At 32.2% G+C, this 21,323-nt stretch overlaps 2 protein-coding genes across 5 annotated transcripts in view; one reads left to right on the top strand and one right to left on the bottom strand.

The window, feature by feature from the left end:
• Nucleotides 1-21,323, bottom strand: part of Nep1 (M13 family metallopeptidase neprilysin 1) — a 74,662-nt gene that overhangs the window by 41,026 nt on the left and 12,313 nt on the right. The window contains exon 1 of one of the 4 annotated variants that reach the window (XM_075302190.1): nucleotides 11,157-11,443. The exons of 2 other annotated variants lie outside the window; for them this stretch is intronic. The gene's annotated coding sequence lies outside the window, so the exon portion shown is untranslated. Of the gene's footprint in view, nucleotides 1-10,563; nucleotides 10,829-11,156; nucleotides 11,444-21,323 lie in introns of those variants that run through there. One more of the 4 variants, XM_075302192.1, reaches the window with a different exon arrangement.
• On the top strand, nucleotides 5,713-14,723 carry LOC142231377 (uncharacterized). Its single transcript, XM_075301988.1, has 2 exons — nucleotides 5,713-5,812; nucleotides 12,958-14,723. Exons 1-2 carry the CDS (start codon nucleotides 5,713-5,715, stop codon nucleotides 14,721-14,723), a joined length of 1,866 nt encoding a protein of 621 aa, XP_075158103.1.

The following is a 21,323-nucleotide window of genomic DNA, read 5'->3' as shown; positions in this document are numbered from 1 at the left end:
AGCAAAAACCTCATACAAACGTGTATATGAAATGTGTTAAAATATAAAATTAATAGAATAGCAAATCGAAGCGTTTGCCTGTTACACAAACACAGCCATACGCACACGTATATATCTAATATGACCACATGCATGGTCAACATGTTTTTATTTTATTGCCTTGGAGAGAGGATCGGAGAGAGTGAGAGAGCTCTATCTCACCCTCTTTTATTATGTGATGAGAAGTTGAGTGTACCATATACCATTAGTTATTTGCAAAATGACAATTAAATTAATGAACAAATCTATTAGTAATTTTATACTACACTAGTTAATGTTATTATTTAAGTGCTGGTCCATAAGCCACAGCAGGTCCTAGAATGAAAGTTTTCCCTTCTCACTCCGCTGAATCTTTGCTGTTATTAGTTGCTTCTCTTGCATTGTTCAGACAAAGTTCCATAATTGCCTTTGTATTCTTTAGGGTAATAGCCTAGAGCCAACACCGTATGGAAAAGTATTTTCCCAGGAATGCCATTAAAAATGCAATAACAACTTTACTCTGACACAAGTTTATTATTGGCTGTGTATGGGGTAAAAGCAAGAAGAAAAAAAATGATATGACAAATTCATTAGATTTTAATTAAATGTTTTTGGAATATGTATGCACCATACTAGAGGTTAATGGTACGTGGTCCCTGATATATGGAATATTCCTTTAGGGTGAGAAATAATAAAACAAAAATGTGAATATTAGGGGCAGTATATTAGCGGCACAAGTTAGAAATCGACTCATCGAAAAAACACAAATATTTCTGAACGGCCACAAGCCAAACTTAGAAGACGTAGAACTTCTAGACCACGAAAACAACTACAGACGCAGATTTACTCTAAAAAATGCTACACAGAAAAAAATTTCCGTAGTTAAACTAACGCTAAATTAAACATATTTTTATTGCAAAAAAATGATTCGTTTGTAGTTAAATTTTATTATTTTTTGCAAAATCTTCCGCAGCCCATTGAAAATTTCGTTTTTTTTAAGTATGTCTCAAACATTTTAAGAACTAAACGTGAGTATAAAGTTCAATGACCGTACACATAAGTTCAATATGAACTAAAGCAAATGAAAATTTTCGTACGATTCCCCAAAATAGTAAGAATGAACTACTGCACCCAAAAAAGTGAACCTACCGTGGAAGAAGGTTTATTTTAGAAGATTTTAACTAAAATAGTTTTCTAATTGCAACATGTTATAAATAAGTTAATACTTTTGGTCAAATTGAAGAAAATTTTATAAAAATAATTAATTTTTTTCTCTTGTTTAAGAAAATTACATATGTTGAAAGAAAAAATTGGATTTAAAAATTGTTAAAATGTCTTTAGCGCTATACGAATTTCAGACAGATACAATTTTAGTAAAATTTACTCATTTGATAGACTTATGAACTCAATTTGAGCAAACTTCTGCCATTTTAGGAAAATATGAACTATTTTATTTTTTAGTAAAATTGTGCACTATATTTGTATACAGCGTTGTTTCTTATTTTGCGTTCACGTCATTAAAGTTAGCAAAAAATTATTCAAAAAAGGAACATTTACTCATATTGTGCAAAATTTAACTAAAATCAACTAATCTTCATGAACTAAAATAAAGTTCAGTTGGCATTAGAGCCCTTTTTTTCTGGGTGTGTATGGTTAAAATGCTCATGATTTGGCGCCAATGATTTTCTTCTTAAATTTTAGTTAATTTCGTCTTCTATGAGAGGGTTTAATTTCGAGAACTGCAGATAAAACGTACAACAGGGCATTACATTTTCCTGGTTTTAACAACGCTTTGTAGAAATCTCCAACGAGTTAGTTTATTCCTCCTATAAAACAGTTTACTTTTTTTTGATGTACACCTGACGAGAGAATGAATTACAAGAAAGACATTGAGAACTGCATTCGAATATATAGACATACAATACAAAAACACAAGAAAAATCTAAATTCAATGTAATACCGAGTGTGAAGCTGCACTGAAAAAAAATTGTCGTGAGGTCAAAGATTTCATGTCTTTAAAATACGAATACAAATTTTGCTTAGCATAGAAGACGCATTTCTCTAAAATAAAGTTTTTTTCCTTGTCCAAAAGTCGATAAACTTTTCAATGAAGTTGTATTGTCCTTATAATTAAGTGATTTGACTTAAAAATGGGTATCTTAACATGAAAGAAAAAATTTATAGGCTAAGGTCAACTTGACTTTAATAATTCAGAAAAATTCTTTAAATTTAATGAAATTGTCTTTAAATTTGTCGTCTTTTTGCATCTTGACTACAAAGCAAAAAATCGTTCAAATATAGGACATGTTTTTCAAAACTTTATTTTAAAGAAGTTTTTTACTTCAAACATAGCATAATTTCTACTTGAAGTCGAGTCTTAATTTGGAAAATAAAGTTGCCGTTAACTCGTTTTTAAAGGACTTGAATAGCATATGAAGAAAAAAGCTGAGAAACCGAAAAATTAAAATTTGCTTCCTAGAAGCAAGTACACAAAACCTAAATTTAAAAGAGAATTGTGTCTTAAAAGTATCCTTACTTGTATTCTCCGCTTCTTTGGCTCGGAATCAATACCAAATTTTTTATAGTAAAGACAAAATCTTTGGAACCGAGTATGCTTTTTTTTCAATGTGGGCACACCAGAATATACATAAATAGTAAATAATTAATTGTTTGGTATTGTTTGTTCGTGATTTTTGTAATTAAATTTGAAAATTTCTGTTTTCGTTTTGTTTTGTTATTGTTGGTTTATTCTTCAAACATTTTGTTGTTTTTGATTTCAGCTTAAAACCATGCATTGACTAAACTGCAAGTGTAGCTGTTTTTTGTTTCACTTCAGCCTTGAAAACGGTTTTGACGAAGTCAACCCGACCCCATATGTCAATCACAGCAAAAAAAACATCAAAAGAAATAAAATTTTGACAAAATTTTCTTAGGAATATAATGTTGACAAAATTTTTTAAGAAATAAAAATTTTCAACATTTTCTGTAAAAATAAAATTTTCTCAAAGAAATAAAATTTTGACGAAATTTTCTAAAGAAATAAAATTTTGACAAAATTTTCCAAAGAAATACAATTTTGAGAAAATTTTCTTAGAAATACAATTTTGACAAAATTTTTTATAGAAATAAAATTTTCCAAAATTTTTTATAGTAATAAAATTTTCCAAAATTTTTTGTAAAAATAAAATTTTGCCAAAAAAATAAAATAAAATGTTGTCAAAATTTTCTATTTCAAATTTAATGAATCTACTTTTTAATGTATGGAAAATTCACAAAAATCTGTCAAATCTGTCCTGTAGAATACAGTATGTGAATAACTTCTAATAGAAATTTACTTGACAATTAATGGGAAGAAAGCCTATACCAACCACGTTTTCAGCGGTGGATTATCTCCTATCAGTGTTGATGGTGACATTTCTCAAGCGTTTTAAAGCTTCTATAAGTGATTTCACTGCAATGTGGAACGCCATTCGGACTCGGTTATAAAAAGTAGGTCCTTTAACTCAAAAAACAGTGATCGGGCGAAAGATATATATGGAAGCTATATCTAAAACTGAACTCATTTCTTCACAAAATCAATAGGGTTCTATTCTGACCCAAAATACATACTTGTGCTAAATTTGAAGTCGCACTAAAATTGGCTTTAATTACAAAAATGTGTTCACAAACAGACGGACATGGCTAGATCGACTCAGGTGCCGGCCCTGAGCAATATTGCCAAAAACACCAAATGTTTATCTCGTCTCCAAACATTCTCCTATGCACTAACTTAGAATACCATATTCACATAACTTAGAATACCATACCATATTCGCAGGGTATAAAAACGGTGAACCGGTTTTAGTTCAATTTCTCCACTTTTTAATAACAATTTTTAATAAAAGTGGAGAAATTGCACTAAACAGTAATACAAACGCTGACAACACGCCGATATCACAATAATAAGTTAATATTTTTCAACAAATTCAACGAAATTTATTAGACATAAGTATTTTCTTTTTCACTTGTTAAAGAAAATTTTGTAGTTTGGAGGGAAACATTGGAGTTTAAAATTGCAAGAATGTCTTTAGTACCATACGAAGTTCAAAATTTACAAATTTAAAGAAATAATGAACTAACTTGTGAGTAGTACGAATTTAGTAAATCTTCATGCTTCATTTGTGAATATTTTTCTTCAATTTTTAGTTCATTTAACTAACTTTCTCCAAACATAATAATTCTAAAATAAAGTTAAATTGGCTTTAGTGAAATAGAGGGTTCACTTTTTTTTAAGTGTAGCTACGATTATGAAAGTTTTTATTGCGGTTTCAAACTAACGAACAGAACGTATTTTTACATCACACCCTAATATACATACATTTTTACACCGTACATATGGACACAAGACATTCACTCACACACCGACTTATAGGAGAATGAGTTTGTTCTTATATTCAGGTAAAAAATTACACACACAACTATAGTTTAATTTAATACTATACTAAGCTGACTTAATACGTTTATGAAAATATAGAGTCTTAGGATTTAATTCGCTCGAAGAATAATGTTAGTTAGACAAATGAGTTCGTGAATACACAGAAAAAATATCACTAAAATATTTCCAATTAAAAAGGTGATTGAATTTGAATTTTGTTTTCAATTAATAAATTAATTGATACAATTAACTTTTTAATCAAGATAGTAACATTAAAATAATTAATGATTGAAAATTTTAAAATTGATAATTAAAAAATTATTCGATACAATTGAGTTTTGCAATCAACATCAATTAAATTTTTAATTGAATCAATTAAAAAATTAATTGAAATTTGCTAATGAAATCAAATAATTTTTTAATCAAGTATTTTTTTAATGTCCAATTAAAACTGTGATTGATACTATAATTTTCGTGATCGAAGACATTTCAATTAAAAAATTAATTGGATCAGTATCAGTATTTTTTTAATGTCCAATTAAAACTGTGATTGATACTATAATTTTGGTGATTGAAGACATTTCAATTTAAAAAATTAATTGGAGCAATTAATTAAATTCAATCACGAAGATTGAATCAGATTTTTTTTTGTAGGGAAAATTTGTTCCATGCATATTGAGTGTAATCGACATAAAACTATAACTTTCAACTTAGCACACTATAGAATTAAGCTAGCAATATTAATTTTCGATGACCCCATTCTGATAGCACAGAACCAAATACAAAATTCCATATATTAATATAGATTCAAATATTTCTTCCAGTAAGAAATTCAAAGTCTTGGTTAAAATTGTATCTAAAGGTTGCAGAAAACAGAGAAATTCTTTTAAATCAAAGGAAATTACCTCCACTTAGGTATTTGTGTGTATGTAAATTGGCTTTTAACATATTACAAGTACAAATTGTGATTCTGTAGTGTGTAAAGTTGGTGACTTAAAAGAAGCTAATATTTTTTGTCACCAATCATGAAATTAATTATTGTCAGTTAAGTTTAAAAATGTTTCATAAATTTAGCTAACACAATTTACTATTAAAATTGAAATGTTTCACCTTAATGAAACATTCCTACAATTTTAATGCAACATTCTACTATTTTTGAAAATAAATAGCTAATTTTATGTGTCACTGTTTTTTTAGTTTTCTAACCGTATGATTTACTACTAAGCATCTTGGTTGCTGATACCTTTAACAATATTTAACCGATTTTTACGTCATTCACAATGAAGTGTTATATTGGCTTTCAACAAATTAGCAAACATATTAGAGAACATTTGCTTCTGTTACACTTAATGTATGATGCATACAACCGCAAAATATTAGGTCAGTTTTCATCAATTTTATAAAATTTCTAGAAGGAAGAACTGCATTCAATAATAAAATCATACGTACAGATTCGCAATCGTTATAGTGATTTTTCATCAAATTGTGACTAATATTAAGTTAAAAATAAATAAAAATAATAAAAAATAAAACATATTTAAATCGGTCCATATGAGCGATCCACATTAACCAACTCCTAAAAGAATATTAAACAGTCTGATATTTCAGGCTCACATAGACTATTCAGTCCATTGTGATACCACAGTGGTGAACTTCTCCCTTATCACTGAGTGCTGCCAGATTCTATATTAAGCTCAATGACAAGTAGGGTTGCCATTTTGGTCCGATCGGACCAAAATTGGTCCAAAAAAATTTAAATTTTTCAATTTGACCAAATGGTTGATTTTGGTTCATTTTCGTCAAATCGATAACTTTTCCGAAATTTTCTATAGAAATAAAATTTTAACAAAATTTTATGTGGGAATAAAATTTGACAAAAATTTCTATAGAGACAAACAAACAAAATGTTCTAAAGAAATAAAATTTTGCAAAAATGTTGTACAGAAATAAACTTTAAAAAATAATTATGTATAGATACAAAATTGTGCTAAAATTTTATAAAGAAAGAAAATTTTGTAAAAACTTTCTATAGAAAAAAAGTTTGACAAAATTGCTATAGAAATAAAATATTGACAAATTTTTCTATAGAAATGAAATTTTGACAGAATTTCCTAAAGAAATGACATTTTGACAAAATTTTTCTATAGAAATTAAATTTTGTTGTTGTTTTTTGATTTCAGCTTAAAACCATGCATTGACTAAACTACAAGTGTAGCTTAACCAACAGAGCAAAGGAAAAGAGATATGTTTGTACGAATTTATTTCGGCATAAGCCGGCTGTCATGCAAAACCTTTTTTGGGAAGGTTCAAGTGTGGTTCATTGTTGGGTTTAATGAACTGCCTGAATTTATTCTGATAATTGGTTGATAGTTTTGCTGCAAGCAGAGGATACTGATGAGGAATGTGGTAACTCCGAAACTTGCGTCCATCCAACCATCTTGCAGTCTATCGGGCTTTGCCCAAATAAATTTGACAAACATTCTTTTCCTCTGTTGGTTAAGCTACACTTGTAGTTTAGTCAATGCATCATGGTTTTAAGCTGAAATCAAAAAACAACAACAATGCTTAAAGAACAAAACCAACAATAACAAAACAAAACGAAATTAAATTATGACAAAATATGTGGCTTCAAATTACATAATGAAAATAAAATAAAATAAATAAAATATTCTATAGAAATTAAATTTTGACGAAAATTTCTAGTGAACAAAAATTTTGATAAATTTTTTTACAGAAATAAAATTTTGACAAAATTTTCTACAGAAATAAAATTTGGACAAAATTTTCTACAGAAATAAAATTTTGTCAAAATTTTCTATAGAAGTAAAATTGTGACAAAATTTTCTATAGAAATAAAATTTTCACAAAATTTTCTATAAAAATAAAATTTTGACAAAATCTTCTATAGAAATAAAATTTTGTCAACATTTTCTATAGAAATAAAATTCTATAGAAATAAAATTTTCACAAAATTTTCTATAGAAGCAAAAGTTTGTCAAAATTTTCTATAGACAAAAATTTCTAAAAAAATTAACTTTTGAATTATATTAATTTAATTTAAAAAAATGGTCCGCAGGTACGAATTTTGATCGAATTTTGGAAAAATGTTGATCCAAAATAAAAATTCATTGTGGCAACGCTGATGACAAGGGGCCTCATTTTTTATAGCCGAGTCCGAAAGGCGTTCAACATTGCAGTGAAACCACTTAGAGAAGCTTTGAAACACTCAGAAAGGTCACCAGTATTACTATATAAAAAACAAAACTTTGACTGAAAAATCCACGAAATAAATTTTTGTCTATATTTCAATAATGTAAAGAATGATGCAATATTCCAGTTAATTTAAATATAATTTCTTTAAAATCAAAATATTTTTCTATGCTTTAAGAAAAATCTGCATTATTTCGGAGACGCAAATTCCAAAGATGCTTCAAATTCTTTTAAACAAATATAGTGAACTTCCTTTTACTTATTTTTTTTTATTTTAAAGAAGCTTGTGATATTATGTAAATTGCGTGTTTTTCATATTAGATCAATACCAAAATGAAAATAATTTAATTAAACAAAAGTTGAACCCTCCAGGGCACTAAATACAATTTCGCTCTATTTTAGTTCATGGCAAATATTAGCTTTTAAAATTTCTCCAATATGTAAAGTTTCTTTGACTTTAATCATTTTTATACCCTCCACCATACCCTCATTCCGTTTGTAACACATCGAAATATTGCTCTAAGACCCCATAAAGTATATATATTCTGGGTCGTGGTGAAATTCTGAGTCGATCTGAGCATGTCCGTCCGTCCGTCTGTTGAAATCTCGCTAACTTCCGAACGAAACATGCTATCGACTTGAAACTTGGCACAAGTACACACAAAATTTTTTTTTTCTGATTCAATCACGAAATTAATTGATCCAATTAATTTTTTAATTGAAATGTCTTCAATCACAGAAATGATAGTATCAATTAAAAAATTAATTGACAGCCAATTATAAAATTAATTGATCCAATTAAAAAATTAATTGATACTATTAATTTGTATGATTGATTTTTGTTTCAATTAAAAAATTTGTTGAATCAATTAAATTTTTAATTAAATATTTTTTAAAACTCAATTAAGATTTTAATTGGAAACATTTTCGTGAATTTTTTTTCTGTGTAGTTGTTATTGATGTAGGTCGGATGGTATTGTAAATGGGCTATATCGGTTCACTTTTACGTATAGCCCCCATATAAACGAACTCCCAAATTTGGTTTGCGGACCTTCTATGAGAAGCAAATTTCATTCGATCCAGCTGAAATTTGGTATATGGTGTTAGTATATAGTGTCTAACAACTATGCAAAAATTGGTCCACATCGGTCAATAATTATATATAGCCCCCATATAAACCGATCCCCCGATTTGGTTTTCGGAGCCTCTAAGAGAAGCAAATTTCATCCGATCCGCCTGAAATTTGGTACATGGTGTTAGTATACGATCTTTCACAACCATGCAAAAATTGGTCCACATCGGTCCATAATTATATATAGCCCTTTGCGGAGCCTCTAAGAGAAGAAAATTTCATCCGATCCGGCTGAAATTTGGTACATGGTGTCAGTATATGGTCTCTAATAACTATGCAAAAATTGGTCCACATCGGTCAATAATTATATATAGACCCCATAGAAACCGATCCCCAGATTTGGCTTGCGGAACCTCTAAGAGAAGCAAATTTCATCCGATCCTGCTGAAATTTGGTACATGGTGTTAGTATATGGTCTCTAATGACCATGCAAAAATTGGTCCACATCGGTCCATAAATATATATATCCCCCATATAAACCGATCCCTAGATTTGACCTCCGTAGCTTCTTGGAAGAGCAAAATTCATCCGATTCGGTTGAAATTTGGTACGTGATGTTAGCATATGGTATCCATCAATCATGCAGGAATTGGTTCATATCAGTCCATAATTATATATAGCCCCCATATAACCGATCCCCAGATTTGACCTCCGGTGCCTTTTGGAGAAGCAAAATTCATCCGATCTGGTTGAAATTTGGTACGTAGTGGTAGTATATGCCAAAAGTGGTCCATATCAGTCCATAATCGTATATAGCCCCCATATAAACCGAACCACAGATTTGGTTTTGGAGCCTCTTGGAGGAGCAAATTTCATCTGAATCAGTTGAAATTTGGTACATTGTGCTAGTATATGGCCGTTAACAACCATGCCTAACTAGGTCCATATCGGTCTATAGTTATATATAGCCCTTAGATAAATCGATCCCCAATCACACAAAAATTGGTCCATATTAAGTTCATAATTGTATATAGCCCCCATATAAGCAACCCCCATATTTCAATTTTGGCTCTCTACGTACCGTGCAAAAGTCCATATCGAGTCGTAATTATTTGTAGAATTACCTACACATACCTTTTTTGTCTAATATATACCACGTATGGACTAACTCACAATTTAGAAAACGATGTTAAGAAGTTTTAAGATACCACAACCCAAGTAATTCGATTGTGGATGCCAGTCTTTCGTAGAAGCTTCTACGCAATCCATGGTGGAGGGTACATTAGATTCTGCCTGGCCGAAATGACTTGTTTTGTATACGTTATATAAATCATCTAAAAAAGGGTAAAAAGTTACTAAATTCGTATTTCCCACAAAGTAGTCCAGAATTTTGTAAAATTTTTAAAATTTTTGCAATTTTAAACTCCAATTTTCTCATTCAACCAACGAGATTTTCTTTAACAAGTAAAAAAAATAATTGTGGCTTATGAAGTTTCCTGAATACTTACTTTTTTGGTGATGTCGGCGTTTGTAATAAGTTTATTTTCTGAAATTAATTAACCCTCTAATGCCCAAGTCCACCTTTAGGCGGGCTTCATTTAATAAGGAAGCTTTTAGTAAAACACACCTTAAGACAACAAAAATGGGAAAAATAAAAATAAAACTTATTTGAAACTATTCAAGAGACTTTGCAGCATATGCTGAATTTTACCGTATAAATTTTTCTTGCTTAATTCTCTTGCTTTTGTGTCGTTAACATTGAAAATTTAATCAGCTGGCAAAAAAATTGGGGCACTATGCTACAACAAAAAAAAAATCAAAAAGTGTAGGTTTATGGAAATGTTCTCACATTTACGTTATTTTCGTGTGAGTTTTCAAATCACCACAGAGTATTGCAATTGATATTGACACTGATGATGGTCTTGCTGTGCAGTGGTTGTAGCGTGTTTTTTTTTTATTTTGGTGAACGACTCCTTAGAACATATCTGGTTATGATTACCGTCGCTGCACACAACAGGGGGCCGGTCACAAAACACGTTTGTAAGCCCCAAATGCTGTTGTTTAGTCGTTGGTTATGGGCAAATTCTCTTAATTGGCGGTACACGCACACCGAAACACTCACTAACGCAAAAAAGAATTAGGTTTGTTTAACAACATTTCGATAATTTGGTGAGTATGAGTGAGTGTCAGTGGGCTGGTGGTGTGAGAGTGTTTGGATTATATATGTGTCAGTGTGTGTGCTACTGTTAAGTGCGTGCTTATACTACTTTAGTTTTATGCTTTTTTTAGGGGCTTTCGCATGCGAACTCGAAAATCCAGTTAACAATTTGATTTTTTTGTTGGTTTTATTGCCTCTATTGTTGTTGTAGTATTTATTTAATTTCTTTTGTTTGTGGCAAGGAGATTTGGCAAATGAAATATGGCATGGCACCATTAACTCACAGTCAGCTATTAAAACAATTTATGAGTCCACCGATTGATATCAGAGACGACCAGATAATATAAAACGAATTTTCTTTTGTTATTGTTGGTTAAATGACAAACGCTCGTTCTTGATTGATCGATTGATTTTGTGTGTTATAGTTAAAAGAAAAAACAAAATCATTTTGTTTTGGTTGCTTTTAAAGTGTAATCACTTCAACTTTAAAAACTTCAGGCGCAACACTTATCATCATCACTACTACTAAACCATGTGCACTGGTAGAGAGAAGGTAAAGTTCCGTATGAGTTGCAAGTTCTAACTGAAATTTAAAAGCGAACATAGAAGCAATGTGACCGGCACTAAACATATTTTGCTACTTGTTTGTTGCTGATGTCCTTTTCGGTGTGCATAAATGTTGTTAGTTAAGTTCGGCCAGAGTTACCAAGTTGAATTAATAATCTTAGCCGGGAAAGGCAAATTGTTGTTTATTTTTATTTGAGAAAATAAACAAATCATTACAGAGGGTAAGATCACACTAGGCCAACATATTACCAAAATGAGTGTCAAACTTTTTCAAGGAGCAGTTTTGAAGTTTCTGGTTGTTGATTTTGGAAAATACTCCTATCGTGATGTTGTATATCCAATATGAGCTAAAAATATTTACTGATTTGGCTGTGGTGACGAATACTGTTTTGATTTCTGTCAAATATTTGTCCAGTGTGACCGTACTGTAGGTTATCAACGGCAAAAAAGTTTATTTTAGAAAACATTAACTATACTGTATAACAAACGTCGATATCATGCGAATATTCGTACACTTAAAATACACTTAAAAATTGCGAGCTATATAAAGGTTTATATTCCAATATTCATGAATTTGAATCTGAACCGATTTAGACAAAATTGTATACACTTCTACAAAATCTATGTACTTAAAATTTAAATCTAACGTTATGGGACGCAACACAATTTTATGGTCTGTTCCTGTATATCGAACGAAAGCTTTCTTTCGTATTCAAAACGAAAGAAAATTTAGTTTTGTTCTCCTATTTCGAAAGGCAAGTCACTTCATAGTTTGTTGTCGAGCAATAAACGAACATATACAATAAGTGTCAAGAAAAAAGTAAAAACATTGTTAAGATTTGAATGAATTCTCAGGCCAAAAATTTGAAAATACTCATTTTTGATAATCAATGTATTCTCATACAAACGAAACGAACTTTCAAAGATATAAAAACCCAAGTTCATTCGAATTCGAGTGACTGCCTTTCTTTCGAATGGGTTTTCGTTCGATATACAGGAACAGGGCATTAGTAAAGAAACAAATAAGGGAAGTTTGAAGTCTGACGGGGCCGACTATAATATACCCACCACAACTTTGTATTTAGATCTACATTTCGATAAAATCTCAAATCCTTAAAATTTGTTGAGTGCTTTATATAAAGTATTATGTTCCCAATAACCAATATTTAAAACTGACCCGATTTGGACAATATTTTTTCAGACTTCTACCCAACAGTTTGGGCACAGTGTGGCGCAGTGTATAAATATGGGAAATATTTATAATTTTTTAGGCAATTTTGCAAAAATGCATTTATGATTCATCAATCGATAGATATGTAGATAGAGGTACATATAGGAAAATTTGAGTAATTTTTACAAGTTTTCATCTTAGCAGTGAGCATCAGTAAGAAAATTTTAGAAATACAATTTTGAGAAAATTTTCTATAGAAATACAATTTTGAGAAAATTTTCTATAGAAATAAAATTTTGGTAAAATTTTTTTATAGCAATAATTTTTTAATTCGAACATTCTTATAGACTCTTCCTTGTTAGATAAACTGCTGACTTTGAGTCTCGTTACTACTAACAATGTGTATCCCACACACTTCTCTTCATCAGGTTGCAGCACACTTTTGGATTTGTTTTTTGTGAACAACCCATGTGAAATTCTGCATTATGATCAGATTTCAGTCTCATGCTTCTCGAAACATGACCTGATATTTCTGAACTACAATTTTCCTAAACATGAAAAGGTGGGAACTTACAATTACACGTATCGGGATTATGGGAGTATTGATTACATGGACCTGCAAGATAGGATCAATTCGGTAGGCTGGGACAATATTTATACCTTTAGCTCTGTGAATCAGCAACTGGAATTGCTGCAGGGTAATATTGTGCGTATATATGATGAGACCATCCCCATCAGGAATAGAAGAACAAAGTCTAACAATAGACCTTGGTTTAACTCCACAATTAAGTCTTGTATCAGGGAGAGAGATATTGCGTATTCCAGATGGAAAAGATTTAGGACATCTGAGCTCCTTCAGGAATATCGTTCGTCAAGGAATGGGGCCAATAGCTACATTAAAGCGGCCAAGGTTCGGTATTACGCCGGGAAATTGCATGGGGCAGTAGACTCGAGAAGTAAATGGGGGGTTATACGGGATATAAGTGTTGGTAAGTCCAGGTACCTTTCTCAGCACTGCGGAGATCTTGATGAACTTAACAAGGCCTTCGTTAATGTTCCGACTATACCAATTGATGTTTCCTTTTATGGTAATAGTAATAGAACAGCGGATGATTCTGATATTTATGGCTCTTTTGAGTTTCGATGTGTCTCATATGATGACACCGTTGGTCTTGATGGTATCGATCCAAAATTTTTTAGGATCATACTTCTAATGATTTTGCCTTTTCTTACCCATTTTTTTAATACGATTTTAACCACAAGTATGTATCCCACTATGTGGAAACATGCGAAAATCATTCCGGTTCCTAAATCTAATTTCGATTTCCGTCCCATATCTATACTCTGCTACTTGTCTAAGGTCTTCGAGAAGATATTGCACTCTCAGATGTCAGAATATCTTCACCGGGAGTCACTGTTGACTGGTAGGCAGTCTGGGTTTCGCCCGGACCATAGTTGCATCACTGCCCTGGTGGAGGTTTCAGAATCGTTGAGAGGAGATATTGATGACAACAAAGTTGGATTTCTTGTACTTTTGGACCACTCAAAAGCGTTTGATTCTGTTGATCATCAAAATCTGGCCATGAAATTGAGACGTTTCTTTAAATTCACATCAACCGCATTGGACCTGATTACGTCGTACCTTAAGGACAGGATTCAAACAGTTTATAGTGGAGGCGATAGATCGGGACCTCTACCTGTATATAAGGGTGTGCCACAGGGGTCCATTATAGGTCCGTTATTATTCTCACTATATGCCAACGATCTCCCCCTACAATTAGAGCATTGCAAGACTGTCATGTATGCTGATGACGTCCAGGTTTTCCTGAGCGGCAATGTTGGCAGTATCAGGGACACTGTAGAGAGGATTAACAATGATCTTAACCGAGTATTTAATTGGGCGAAGGCTAACGGATTATTGCTGAACCCTACGAAATCGAAATGCCTTATAATACACAGGAACAAGCATTTCCACCCACATGCGCCGGATATTATTATAAATGATCAGAAGGTGGATGTTGTCACCAGAGCGAAGAATTTAGGAGTAATTTTCAATAGTTCACTTAGTTGGACAGATCATGCCAATTCTGCTGCCATTCCTATACGCCACTGAACATAAGAATTCTCTTGGCGAAAACTTTACTGGTACCAGGACTGATTTATGGCTGTGAACTTTTTGCTAATTGTGACTCGAGGAGTCTACGGAGGTTAAACGTTGCCTTCAATAGCATCATCCGTTATGTGTATGGACTGAATAGGCGACAACGTGTCACCCATCTAGCGAATTCTCTGTATGGATTTAGTTTTCAGACTCTCCTCAATTCAAAGGCTTTGATATTTTTGCAGAAACTTATAGTAAAAACAAGTATATACGGCCGTAAGTTCGGCCAGGCCGAAGCTTATGTACCCTCCATCATGGATTGCGTAGAAACTTCTTCTAAACTCTGCCACCCACAATCAAATTACTTAAGTTGCGGTAACGCTTGCCGATGGCAAGGTATCTTATAACCTCCTAACACCATCTTCTAAATTGTATGTAAGTCCATACGTGGTATATACTAAATCAAAAAAGATCGATCCAATACGTATATAATTCAGTTTGACAAAGTAGACATAAAATTTTGACAAAATTTTCTACAGAAATAAAATTTTAACAAAATTTTCTATAGAAATAAAATTTTCACAAAATTTTCTATAGAAATAAAAATTTTCACAAAATTTTCTATAGAAAGAAAATTTTGACAAAAATGTCTACAGAAATAAAATTTTAACAAAATTTTCTATAGAAATAAACTTTTGACAAAATTTTCTATAGAAATAAAATCTTGGTAGATTATTTTTGGCTCGAGTGGCAACCATGATTATGAACCGATATGGACCAATTTTTGTGTGATTGGACCAATTTTGGTATGGTTGTTAGTGACCATATACTAACACCACATTCCTAATTTGAACCGGATCGGATGAATTTTGCTCCTCCAAGAGGCTCCGGAGGACAAATCTGGGGATCGATTTATATGGGGGCTATATATAATTATGGACCGATATGGACCAATTTTTGCACGGTTGCTAGAGACCATATACCAATACCATGTACCAAATTTCAGCCGGATCGGATGAAATTTGCTTCTCTTAGAGGCTCCGCAACCCAAATCTGGGGATCGGTTTATATGTGCGCTATATATAATTATGGACCGATGTGGACCAATTTTTGCACGGTTGCTAGAGACCATATACCAATACCATGTACCAAATGTCAGCTGGATCGGATGCAATTTACTTCTCTTTGAGGCTTCGCAAGCCAAATCTGGAGATCGGTTTATATGGGGGCTATATATAATTATGGACCGATATGGACCAATTTTTGCATGGTTGTTAGAGACCATACACCAACATCATGTACCAAATTTCAGCCGGATCGGATGAAATATGCTTCTCTTAGAGGCTCCACAAACCAAATCGGGGATCGGTTTATATGGGGGCTATATATAATTATGGACCGATGTGGACCAATTTTTGCATGGTTGTTAGAGACCATATACCAACATCATGTACCAAATTTCAGCCGGATCGGATGAAATTTGCTTCTCTTTGAGGCTCCGCAAGCCAAATCTGGGGATCGGTTTATATGGGGGCTATATATAATTATGGACCGATGTCGACCAATTTTTGCATGATTGTTAGAGACCATATACTAACACCATGTACCAAATTTCAGCCGGATCGGATTAAATATGCTTATCTTAGAGGCTCCACAAGCCAAATCTTGGGATCGGTTTATATGGGGGCTATATATAATTATGAACCGATATGGACGAATTTTTGCATGGTTGTTAGAGACCATATATCAACACCATGTACCAAATTTCAGCCGGATCAGATGAAATATGCTTCTGTTAGAGGCTCCACAACCCAAATCTGAGGGTCCCTTTATATGGGGGCTATACGTAAAAGTGGACCGATATGGCCCATTTTCAATACCATCCGACCTACATCGATAACAACTACTTGTGCCAAGTTTCAAGTCGATAGCTTGTTTCGTTCGGAAGTTAGCGTGATTTCAACAGACGGACGGACGGACGGACGGACGGACGGACGGACATGCTTAGATCGACTCAGAATTTCACCACGACCCAGAATATATATACTTTATGGGGTCTTAGAGCAATATTTCGATGTGTTACAAACGGAATGACAAAGTTAATATACCCCCATCCTATGATGGAGGGTATAAAAATGTTAAATTTTCTACGATATTATTATAAATACTAATAACATTTTACTTTTCAAAAATCATTAATTATATAAATTATTACTATTTAAAAGAAATGTTTTCCTCCATTTTTTATAAAATTTCCCATTATATTAATTATTGTAATCCTAGTTAAGATGGATATTATTTCAACTATTGAAATCTGCACTATAATTATAAGACATTGTCTTATAGAAATATACAAATAAATAAATAAATAAACTAAATAAATTTAAAAAAAATAAAATTTTGACAAAATTTTCTATAGAAATAAACTTTTGTCATACTGTACATTGATCGAATGAATAACGCAATGGAAACTAATTTGCGTAAAAACTAGTTTAGTTTCGAAAATGTGAAGTGTTTTAAAAAATTCAGTTTAGCCGTAGTCGGAGTCGAGCAAAATTTTTACGACTCCGACTCCAGCAAAATCTTCAGGCTCCGAATCCAAGATTCCGACTCCATAGCCCTGGTCAAAGAAACGTTCTCATATTGGATAAATTTTAACTAAAACATTATAATTTCCAGAATTACTTAAAATAGAGTTAAATTGGCTTCAGTTCCCTGGGAAGAGCACGAAAATGAAAATAATGAACAATTGGATTCAACCAAATTGCCTGAAATTAAAAAGTACAATTAATCGATTTACTCCAAGTGCTCATTTGCTTTCTAAAACAGCACACCAAATGGTCGAATGGGAGGTTCTTTAACATCCATCACATTCTCCACATCTTGTACCTACGGACTATCACATTTCTTGCTCTCTGTAAAACCATATGAACAATGGCGAAGAATGGGGTTGTCGGCTTTTCCACTATTTTAAAATTTGGAAAAGTCACCCAGATCACTAAGAGAACATCGCCAGGTATTAATCTGGGTAACAATAAACCCAAATGGAAAAATTCTAATTTTTCTTAAAAGTTGACGCAGCAATATCTGCAAAGATGTAATGAGTTTCTCTTCTTGTATTTTGTGCCAAATCTATGTGACATAAATTGTGAAGCGATATGGAAAATATAAAGTAAATATTTATTTATTATACCTTAAGTTAAAGCTTGAGAACCGAGCTTTAATTTAAGGTATAATAAATAAATATTTACTTCATATTTTCCACATCGTTTCACAATGTATGTCACATTGGTGTACAACTTTTTTTTTGCTCACTGTATTTATGTTTTGTTTTTAAACTATATCTGTGAGTATGTTACAATCCAATACAAAGTAATTTCATATAATTGCAAACATGGCAACCCTTATTCCTATATATGTATGTGTTTCTGTTCATATTGGGAATTTCGATGTGTTGCGCATGACTTTAAAACACACAGCGAAAATGTTGTTGGTATCCATTTGTTGGTTCACTAAACAAAATTAAACGATGTCAAATTTCATTACGTTAAGAAAGGTTCCTTGCTCCATCATCATCATACTTCGTACCTTAACTTTTCGTACATTGTGAGTGTGTTTGTATGAGAATGTTGTTTCGATGCAGTAAATGAAAATTTTCGTAGCTGCCGCATACAACCTGACGATTGCCCTCCCGTTTCTCACTCTTTAAATTTAGAATGTTTATATGGGTATTTTCTTTTCAATGAATTTCAGTATTTCAACAAGTTGTTGTCCTATATTCTAGTCATAGCCTCTGCATGATGTTGTGATATGAAAACAACGTAGTGAGTGAGTGAGTGTATCTATGAACCATACTGTGTGAGTGTTATGCTATTGATGCTCTCTTTCTAGTGTAGTTATGTTGCTTTTGTTCTCATTGTTGTCATATTCATATCAATATTTCTTTTTCCTCTCTCTCTCTCTCTCACGTTTGTTAGTGTGGACATAACACTTACTCATATCCATACATTGCATCACGCGCCTTACTATTGTAATTACAAAAGCGCACTATTATATCAGGCAACATCACATGGAGTGATGTAAAGTTCCATAGCTTCTTTGGGAATAGCAATGCTTTCTTTCCTATCTTTGTTTGAGTATGGACAGGCACATTCGTATATATTGAAAGAAAGGACTCCCATATGTGACACATATACATGTGCATAATTGTGTTGCATACATTACTGTCATACCAAGTCATATCTTGGAATTTATGACACTCTATACTTTATATAGGAAGAAGGTCATACGAATATGTGTTTAAGATAAAGTTTTTCCTATGCATGAATTGAATCATGAGTAATGGTCAAATTAATAGCATATGGAAATAGTTTTGAAAAATATTTGTATTGGGAAATTTCTTGGGAAATTTCATTGACAAGTAGTCTAGATAATGTCTACAAAATATAAGTTAGGTTAGTTTAGGTATAGAGGCAGCCGGCTATTTCAGGCTCAGTCAGACTATTCAATTCATTGATAATTAGCATCGCACAAATTTGCTATTCTAAAATTTAAATGAAGGATTAAAAAATAGTAATTTGTAATTTGCATGGATTGGAATTATACGACACAGAAAAAGTTTTCACGAAATTCCAATTTCCAATTAAAGTCTTAATTGAGCTTTAAAAAACATTCAATTAAAAATTTAATTGATTCAACAAATTTTTTAATTAAAACAAAAATCAATCGCAAAAATTAATAGTATCAATTAATTTTTTAATTGACTTTCAATTAAGCTTTTTTGAAGACATTTCAATTAAAACAAGTATAAACGGCTGTAAGTTCGGCCAGGCCGAAGCTTATGTACCCTCCACCATGGATTGCGTAGAAACTTCTACTGAAGCCGATAGCAAGGTATCTTAAAACTTCCTAACACCGTAATATATACCACATAGTCCATACGTGGTATATATTAACCCTCCGTCATACACATGTTTCGATAGTCACATTCGTAACACAAGGAAAATATGCTATTTTGTTGATATTATTACATTACTACTGTCGTATTTTCCGTCCTGATTTTTTCACACATCGATAGGTAATAAAATTTTTGGATGGTACCAGAAGTTTTAAGTCTCTAGCTATATTATAAATGTATTTTAATTACAATTAGAATCGAAAAAGGTCTGGCCAGACTCATGTGTCTGTCCGAGGGTTAAACTAAAAAAGGCCGATTATATACGTATATAATTAAGTTTAAAGTTTCTATAGAAATAAAATTTTGACAACATTTTCTATTGAAGTAAAATTTTGACAAAATTTTCTACAGAAATAAAATTTGGAAAAAATTGTCTATACAAAAAAAAATTTTGACAAAATTTTCTATAGAAATAAAATTTTGTCAAAATTTTCTATAGAAATAAAATTTTGACAAAATTTTCTATAGAAATAAAATTTTGACAAAATTTTCTATAGAAATAACATTTTGACAATGTTTTCTATAAAAATAAAATTTTGGTAGATTATTTTTGGCTCGAGTGGCAACCATGATTATGAACCGATATGGACCAATTTTTGTGTGATTGGGGATCGGCTATATATAACTATAGACCTATATGGACCAATTTTGACATGGTTATTAGCGGCCTTATACTAACACCACGTTGCAAATTTCAACCGTATCGGATGAATTTTGCTCCTCCAAGAGGCTCCGGAGGACAAATCTGGGGATCGATTTATATGGGGGCTATATATAATTATGGACCGATATGGACCAATTCTTGCATGGTTGTTAGAGACCATATACTAACACCACGTACCAAATTTCAACCGTATCGGATGAATTTTGCTCCTCTAAGAGGCTCCGGAGGTCAAATCTGGGGATCGGTTTATATGGGGGCTATATATAATTATGGACCGATGTGGACCAATTTTTGCATGGTTGTTAGAGACCATATACTAACACCATGTACCAAATTTCAGCCTGATCCAATGAAATTTGATTCTTTTAGAGCAATCGCAATCCAAATTTGGGGGTCCGTTTATATGGGGACTATACGTAAAAGTGGACCGATTTGGACCAATTTTTGCATGGTTGTTAGAGACCATATACTCACACCATGTACCAAATTTCAGCCGGATCGGATGAAATTTGCTTCTTTTAGAGCAATCGCAAGTCAAATTTGGGGGTCCGTTTATATGGGGGCTATACGTAAAAGTGAACCGATATGGCCCATTTTCAATACCCTCCGACCTACATCAATAACAACTACTTGTGCCAAGTTTCAAGTCGATAGCTTGTTTCGTTCGGAAGTTAGCGTGATTTCAACAGACGGACGGACGGACGGACATGCTCAGATCGACTCAGAATTTCACCACGACCCAGAATATATATACTTTATGGGGTCTTAGAGCAATATTTCGATGTGTTACAAACGGAATGACAAAGTTAATATACCCCCATCCTATGGTGGAGGGTATAATAATATACCCCCATCCTATGGTGGAGGGTATAAAAATTATTGGATCAATTAATTTCATGATTGAATCTGAAAAAAAAAATTTGTGTGTATGGGTTGCAATTCTAAAGGTCGGCTTTTCGAATTTTCGTAAATTTTCATATTCATTCAATTT

Source organism: Haematobia irritans, chromosome 3, assembly GCF_050003625.1.
Source record: "Haematobia irritans isolate KBUSLIRL chromosome 3, ASM5000362v1, whole genome shotgun sequence".
Lineage (NCBI taxonomy): Eukaryota > Metazoa > Arthropoda > Insecta > Diptera > Muscidae > Haematobia > Haematobia irritans.
This window is presented reverse-complemented; position numbering and strand designations above follow the sequence as displayed.

Excerpts from the sequence above, each read along its gene's own strand:
- LOC142231377 (XM_075301988.1), top strand. The coding sequence starts at position 5,713 with ATGAAGTGTTATATTGGCTTTCAACAAATTAGCAAACATATTAGAGAA. Across the intron at positions 5,813-12,957 it reads ATACAACCGCAAAATATTAG|ACTCTTCCTTGTTAGATAAA; the intron begins GTCAGTTTTCAT and ends ACATTCTTATAG.